This window comes from Macadamia integrifolia, chromosome 14, assembly GCF_013358625.1.
Source record: "Macadamia integrifolia cultivar HAES 741 chromosome 14, SCU_Mint_v3, whole genome shotgun sequence".
Taxonomy (NCBI): domain Eukaryota; kingdom Viridiplantae; phylum Streptophyta; class Magnoliopsida; order Proteales; family Proteaceae; genus Macadamia; species Macadamia integrifolia.
The window spans coordinates 1,760,889-1,769,239 of record NC_056570.1 but is presented as its reverse complement, the minus strand read 5'-3'; the positions used below and the strand labels follow the sequence as shown (position 1 = coordinate 1,769,239).

Sequence of the window (8,351 nt, the reverse complement as noted above, 5' to 3'; positions counted from 1 at the left end):
AGAAAGTCAACGAAGAAGAAGAACAGAAGAAAGAATACAGAAGAAGAAAAGAAGAAGAGGCGTAGAGAAGAAAAGATGAAGAAGAAGAAGTAGAAGCAGAGAGAGAAGACAAAGGAACAGAGATACGCATACCTGGTTTCCGTCGAACCCCTGAAGTGTCTCGCCTCAAATCCTACCGCTAATTGCTCCCATCGCTAGAGGAAGAAACCCACTCCAATTCTCCAATCCATTCTCCAACGTCTCCAAGGAGTGATGCTTCCTTTTTGTCGGAAATCCAAAACCCCAACCCCATTTTTTTTATTTCTCCTTTCTACTTCCTTTTTTTCCAGAATTGCCCCTCTTTAGTTTTATTTATTTCCCACATTACCCACTCCCATTATCCTTTATCTCCTTTCATCCCATATTTTTATAACTTGTTCCAAGTCTACCCCTTCCCACATGTGGTACATTTGTGAGTTACATTGTTCTTCAATTAGTTACAAGTGTGCCACTCACTAAAAGATTTCCATATATTTACCATTGTGCCCCTCTTTTTATTTGGATCTTTTACTATTATCATGGAACCTTTTGTGTTCAAATTTAAAGTGCGGTTGCCCAATGGAAAGTTAACTAAATTGTTAATTGATGAGTGACTAAATGACAATTTTGCCTCCAGATCTGTGGTGGATATGTTGTCAAAGACCAGTCAGATTATTTTTTAGTCAGAGGATATTGTATTTGTTGAATTTTCTGTTCCTCCTTATTATGATGGTGCTTTTTGTGAAGTGTTTGACTCTCCTCAGCGCATCATTAAATTGGGTCGAGGCTGGTTAGAACAACGGGACGATATTCTTGATTATGACAACAATGTGTGCATCCTCCAGCCTTACCACATGCGTAAAAAATTTAACCTTCATGGATTGGTTGCGTCAAAGAAAGTGATACCCCCAATACAACCACAAGATGAATCAGATGCATCAACACAAGTGGAAGACTATCCTATTGTAGAACAGGTGATGACAACAGAAAGTGAGAAAATTGTGGATCAAGCAATTAAGGGCATCAATGCAGTGCCACTTGTTCACCATCATGAATTTGTTCTTCCCCATGATTTTCCGGACTTGAATGCACCTCCAAAGCTTTACATTATGGATTTTGTTCACGATGCAAACGACGAGCAATTCACCCCATTCGTGTGTTTTTATTTTTATTATTCTATAAAACTCCTGGACGAGTTTTACTCAACATCGGGGGAGTTGATGCAGAATCGATGCTGCTGAACCGGGTTGACCCTCTAGGCAATCTCAATAGAGATGAACCGGGTCCGATTGGATTTTTGGATTCATTAGGATCTTTAGGATTTTATTTTATTTGGGGATTATTTGCAATCTTTTAATTTGGGTAGTTAACAGTCAATTAGGGAGTTACCAGTTTGAGTTTATTTTGTTTCTAATTTCATTAGTTAGAATTTATGAAGTAATTAGAAGTTGCTAATTTCAGTTTTAGATTTTATTAGGCAAGTTTTAATTTTCAGTTATTATATAAGGGCATGTAATCCAAGTTATTAGACAAATTGAAAAGATGAATTGAGTTTGAGTATTTGTGAAGCCTGCGAGCGTGTGGGAGTAATTTCCTTCCCCCCTCTTCTTAGTGTGATTTCTCCCTCTTCCCTACAACTCTGAGACTCCTCTTAGGGATTTCTTCCCTACCCCTACCGGCCCTCCATCATATCTAATGGGGTCAAACTGAATTAGAAAATTAGGGAAGAAATTGTTGCAGGGGAGAAGAAAAGAATGGAAGGGAGGAAGAAGTAAACACGACCAAGAAAACCACAAGGTTCAACCAAATATTTAATTCATCATTCAACATACTAATACCCATCGGTTACATGCCTTTATATAAGAAACTGAAAATTCAAACTTGCCTAATTAAAATCTAAATTAAATTAGCAACTCCTAATTACTTCCTAAATTCTAACTAATAAAATTTGAAACAAAATAAAACTTAAAGTGGTAAATCCCTAATGGACTAACAACTACTCAAAATAAAATATTACATATCTTCCCAAATAAAATAATCAAAATTTCCTAAATAAAGTAAATCCTAAAATATTCTATTGATCCCAAAAATCAAATCAAATCCGGTTCGTCTAGGTTGAGATTTCCCAAGGGTTCAACCCGGTTTAGCCTCAAATCTGCATCATCTAAAAGAGGAATAATGAGTTCAGAAAATGAAAATGTCCTTAACCTTGTCCCTGACCTACTCACAACCCAGAAAATGAGCATGTTATAAGAATTATAACCAGCCATTCAAGGATCCACTTGGATTATCTCCAACGCCAAGCCCATTTTGCTAAAACCATCCAATCAATCACATCCTTTCAGAAATAAAAATTATTGGTTAGCATCTGGAAACTAATCAAAAGGATCATTAGGTCAAGTCAGTGTGGACCTTCAGAACCCATCAAACAATGAGTTCCAACCTCTCTGTATTCTACTTGTATAATAAATAAGTCAAACACACCTATGGACTGAGATAAGTATTCCTCCATGCAGAAGAAAGTTCAAAATTGTAGATGCTTAAACCCTCATATCAACTGGATACAGCATAAAGCTACTGGGCCACAAACATCAGCTTTGGAAAATGAGTGGATAAGACATAGACTTACAAAATAGATATACACTAACAAATTTGGAACAAGACAGTACGGCGTATATACTTACAAAGTGTTTCACCAGAAAGAACCATAGGATCTTCACACCCAGGTGTTTTTTTAGAGGATTTCGAGCTATAGCATCCCATAAAAGCAAGCGCAATTTAATTATGAGAGTTCTGAAAAAGAATGTGTTCCTTACGCAATTGATGCTTTTTTGAAACTTAAACCTGCCAATATCCATTAGAAGAAAATATTCAGTAACATATTGTTTCAATAAGCTTGAAATTTATAGAAAAGTCAGTTTCTATACATTCAGTATGAAATGTTACTAAAAGGAAATATTGGCAGAGTTCATGAGCACCACAACAATCTTGTAATCCTGCTAATCATCCCGCTTTTTTTTTTTTTTTTTTTTTTTTTTTTTGGGGGGGGGGGGGTGTGGGGGGGGGTGGGGCGGGGGTGTTGGGGAATCAAGAATGACTGAGCACATTAATAGGCTAATAGCCATGAGTGGATTTCATAAATTGGACAGAACTATGAGTACAATGATTTTACAATTATGTCCCACCCCAATATACATGGGCTGCCTCTGCTTTCAGAAATGAAAGTAGTTCAATTGCAGACCTGAGAGATTTTAATCTTTGTTGAGAGTAACCATTACACCCCGCAGTGGCGGGAGCCTTGGGCACTGCACACCATTTTTGAGAGCAACTATTACACTCTCTTTTAAATTTCATAAATAGACAATTAATTGGGGAACATATACAAGCCTTTTACAGTCTGTCATTTTACTATTTCTTAGTTGACAAACACCAGGCAAACGATAAATAACTAGTATCTGGTGGTAGCATCAAGTGATTCAGCTAAACCAAACAATTAAATAGAAGTAGGTCAGCCTTATCATCTGTTATCAGATTCAAAACCAAACCACACGAAACAGTCCAACTGAGGAACTGCATATCACCATTAAAACCACATTGCTGAAAAGATCTATCCCATATTCAGGGTTTGTCAATAAAAGAAACAATTCCATTCATGACAGAAGTGTGGGATATAATCAGAAAAACACAAGCTAAGCTCCTCCACTTCACCCCCCCCCCAAAAAAAAAAGAATATAAAGTTATGTTCCTTCATTAGTCTCTTTGGGCATATCTAGTATCACTTCTCCAGTGTGATTCGGACTGGAAATCCTTTTGGCAAGATTTGATTCTGTAGAGTGATTCTTGGACTTCTTCCTCTTCCGGATTGGATTTTTTAATCTCAAAACTTTACAAAGTTCTTCTCAATAGAATCACTCCATAAAATCATTAATGATACCAAATCGGTCGACTCTATTGAATCCTTCTACTATTTAAAGGTGAGATTATCACAAGATCATGTTCCCAACTGCGATCACAGCTGGAAATTGTAGACTAGTGACACACATTTATTGAAGTAGCTAGCATTTTTCTTCGCTCGCATAGATGTAAGCCCAATTAAAACTAGTAGCTTTTAATTATAGTTACCAAATTGGATTGATATGGAAAGCTCATACACAAACATGTTAGGCAACAGAGGACAAAATTCCCATTGATCATGCCAATACAGTGCAAGTATGAGTGTCAACATGGTTCCCATCCAACAGTTGGAAGCACATTTCCACAAACATATTTTTGGATCATTTTCCTCACCAAGTTACCCTTTTCATTTTTTGATGGTCTTTATCCTTTTTACATATATTTTTTTCCTTCTAATGGGGCATATAACGAGATTATGTTAACACATTATTACCAAAACAAGAAACCTTATTATCTAAAAATAAAAAATAGAAACGTTTAGTAGCAATGGATCACCTCCAAGCCAACCAATGTCCTGTTTAGCTAGGTTTATCAGTTATCACAAAGCAGGACTGTTTTCCTTGTCAAGCAAGTCACTATCTCACAACCAATACTTAATCAACTTATTTTATAACGGGCCAGTATTAGCAGTATCAACCACAATCACAAACCACAAGCCCCAAACCCCAAACCCCAAACCCCATGAAATAGCAACCAATAGTCAGTATCCAGGTTGCCCATGCACCCAGATTAATGATTGCCATATCCCAAATATACATTTCCGTGTGTTCAAAATCCTATTTAAATCTTAAGGGAATAAATAAAGGTGTAGGATCCCCACAAAAACTTTATTCTTCAACTGTTCCACTGATATACCACCTATCAGTGATTAACATTGACTAACCAATAACTGAGCTTAAATTACTCTTTATAAATTTCCACCTGAGTTAGTAATTATACTTTTCAAATAAAATCTTTATTTTCTTTTTCAACTTTAAAATAAAGTCATATATAGTATCGAATTTATAATAATTTGAAGTCATCTACACAATATGATTACAAAAATTCCTTTTCTAGTTTTGATTTAATTTCACTTCCCTTCCCTTCCCTTCCCTTTCCTTTATTTCCCTTGCAACCAGATGGAGCTCAAATGCTTCTTGAACTCTCAGTTCCTGAACCCCCTGGGCAATCCAATACCGTAAATGAATAAAACATAGCTGAAAATGCTCCCTTTTTAATAGTTAATATGATTATCTCAGACAATGAAAAGAAAGAAATTGAAAAACAGAAACCCAGATGAACGAACCCATCAAGAAAAAAAGATGAGGCTTTCATGGAATGAAAGCATACAGTGAGAAAACAAGAAGATTGATTGAAGATGAGATGGATCGATTGATGGATCTTTTAACTGACCTTGTTTGTCGTGATTGCTCTCCTTTGGTTCCTTCAAAACTTTATCTTCTCGTCTCCAACGAGGATGGGTTATCTCTGTCTCTGTATATCTCCCTCTCTCACGCTTTGGTTTTCAAAATCGCTACCTGACAGGTCCCCTGTTTTACGCTTTTGACTTTGAGAGAGCCTTTTGGTTTTTTCCTTTTGTTGGCGGTGGGGGAACTAATTTATCCAATTTTTTATACACTTTTTTTTATTAAAAAAATTAAAAAATTCTAAAAAATTTAACCTCATAAAATATTTCCAACTTTTGAAAAAACACTGAACCAAAGCGTTGACCCCTCTACGCAAATTGGAAAAGTAAATATTCTACATTCAAAATGGGTAGCCCGATATAGATCGAGACTTATAAATACATGGGCATCCTCTTTTTTAATGGTTAACTTTTGAGGATGAATTTTACTTAATTACCAACAATAATAGGTAGATACAATATATATATATCCATTTTTTGGGTAGAAAAAACAAAGTTTGGATCCTATATCAACTCATTTATCAACTTGTTCATGGTATATTTATAACAGATTTAAAGACCGATTAAATGATGATGTTTTCCACATAATTAAAGTCGGATGGATGAAATGGAGAGGTGCGTTAGGAGTGTTATATGATCAACGGATTCCTCTAAAACTTAAGGAAAAATTATACATTATTGTTATACGACCAATTATGATATATGGTGCAGAATGTTGAGCAATCAAGAAACGTAATATAGATAAGTTGAATGTGACGGAGATGAGGATGTTGAGATGGATGTGCTACAAAACCTTGAGATATAGAATAAGAAATGAACAGGTTAAAACCAATCTAGGAATTGTCTCAATTCAAGATAAGCTCAGAGAATATCAGTTATGATGGTTTAGGCATGTACAAATGAGGCTTTTGGATGCCCCAGTACGGAGGAGTGATCAGATGCAGATGAATGGAGATAAAAGGGCTAGGGGCAAGCAAAAAATGACCATTGATGAGTTGGTAAGAAGAGACGTATAAAAGTTAAGTCTTCACCCAAGTATGGTATCGAACAGAGCTACCTGAAGGGCTATGACCCAAGTTGCCGATGCGTGAGTGGGATGTCCAAAAGTTTTTTTTTTTTGCCTTGGATCCATGTAATTGACTTCATTTAGTTGGGATAAGGCTGGGTTGTGTTGTTGTTGTTGTTGTTGTATTTAAAGACCGATTAAAACAATTAACTTGACGTCGATCGCAAACTATTAATCAACTAACTCAATATAAACATATCCATGCCTAACCTAAATTAAATGATGTCGTACTAGTGTATGGCCTTACATTTTTGTAGACTAATTAACTCCGTCCAAAATTACCAGTACCACAAACTTCATAGGCCTATCTCACTTTTACTATCCAAAAAATAAAATAAAAAAAGCACCATCTCCCTTTAGAGACATTTTATTGATAGGTTTTATATGAATTGTACGATCATATTTGGTCAAATACTTAGTGACAAACTCTTGTGTTTCTTTTATTACAACATTATATCAAACGAGTTCTTAGATGACAAGTCTAAAGGATACTTTATTGATGATAGTGACGATATCGAGAATGATCTTTATTCAGTATGTTCGACTACTGATTCTTAAAACCCTGCAAACCATACATAAATATACATATTAATATGCGATTTCTTTCTTTAATACTTTGTTTGTCTCCTTATTTCATATACAATATTCTCTTGCATGCAAAGTTTTATGATTGGTATTGGATTGGCCATAACAAATTATCCATATTGGTATCAAACAACATCGAGATCGAAGACCTGATTGATACATGATGAATGATACGGTACAAATAAAAGGTAAATTGGTAAAAAAAAATGGTGCCATATCGGCAAAAATGTCTAGTACATCAATTTTGAAATTGGTCGATATCAGTTCGGATATCATAAACTAGGAGTGTCAACCAGCCGAGATGGACTGGTTTCAATGTGAGAATCACTTAAACCTAAACATGATCCAACAAGGGTGCACTAGTTTCAGTGAGGGAATGAGAAACCAACAGGGACACAGGGACCACACAACCTAGCAGCGACCTGACCCAGGGGATCTCATCTATATATATAAAAAATGGCCCAAATGTATATCTATTTGGGTAAATAAGCTTATTTGATTAGTCCACTGGTTTATCACCAAAAAAAAAACAAAAAAAGGGAGAAATTAGCACTTCCTATGTCGTTCTTCCTCACATGAAATGTCCTCACAGCCCTCTATTGTTCGTGCGCAAAACTTTTTCCCAAAAATTGAATAAGTGACCCAATATGTAAAGGTGTCAATTGGTCTGTTTGAATCAGTGTTTGATCATGCATAATCGATTTCGGTTGTTACTAGGCCAACCCTAAACCAAACCATTAAGGAACTTTCAGTTTTGGTCCAATTTGACTTAGTATATTTTCGTCTTTTGGTTAACGGTTTGTAATTGGATAAATTATCAGTTTCATCCCACCATAACCAATTTGGACGAAAAGAAAATTTGTCTTGTGTCTATAATGCTCAGTTCAAAATGATCATATTTTCAGATACATCATCTAGTCACTTTTCATGATAATTTTTTAATTGTTTTCGATTTGAGATATTGAAATTATTTGACAAATGATTTGATTTTAATTTCTATCATTGAAACCAAACCTTAAGCACTGCTTTTTCCATTTACTTTCCAAACAACCATAAAGCATCTCAGGTGATACCATTCAATGGTAGATCCTGATCCTCTGTTTATATAAAAAAATGAGTCACATTTTGGCATTGGAACTTACTAATCCTACTGATCATCCCAATCCGTACCTCGAAAGTAGCCTAAGAAAAACTACAAAGAGTGCAAGAACAAAATGTATGCAGATATTTCTTTCTATAGTGGAGATAGCCGCACGTAATGACAGATCATGCCCATATTATTAAAACCTTATGGTAAGAACAGGTTTCGTTCTTATGCCCGAA

The 8,351-nt window shown here is 35.5% G+C and overlaps 1 protein-coding gene across 3 annotated transcripts in view; it reads right to left on the bottom strand.

Annotated features, from left to right (window-relative positions):
* LOC122060941 (calcineurin B-like protein 7) overlaps window positions 1-5,535 on the bottom strand; it is a 12,619-nt gene extending 7,084 nt beyond the window's left edge. Inside the window, exons 1-4 of one of the 3 annotated variants that reach the window (XM_042624055.1) lie at window positions 5,365-5,535; window positions 3,260-3,323; window positions 2,703-2,862; window positions 2,503-2,595 (exon numbers count right to left, since the gene is read on the bottom strand). In XM_042624055.1, coding sequence (XP_042479989.1) covers window positions 2,503-2,530 — 28 coding nt within the window. In that variant the 5' untranslated portion in view covers window positions 2,531-2,595; window positions 2,703-2,862; window positions 3,260-3,323; window positions 5,365-5,535. The remainder of the gene's footprint in view (window positions 1-2,502; window positions 2,596-2,702; window positions 2,863-3,259; window positions 3,324-5,364) is intronic. The other 2 variants (XM_042624054.1, XM_042624053.1) reach the window with 2 other exon arrangements.
* Window positions 5,536-8,351: the final 2,816 nt, after the last annotated feature.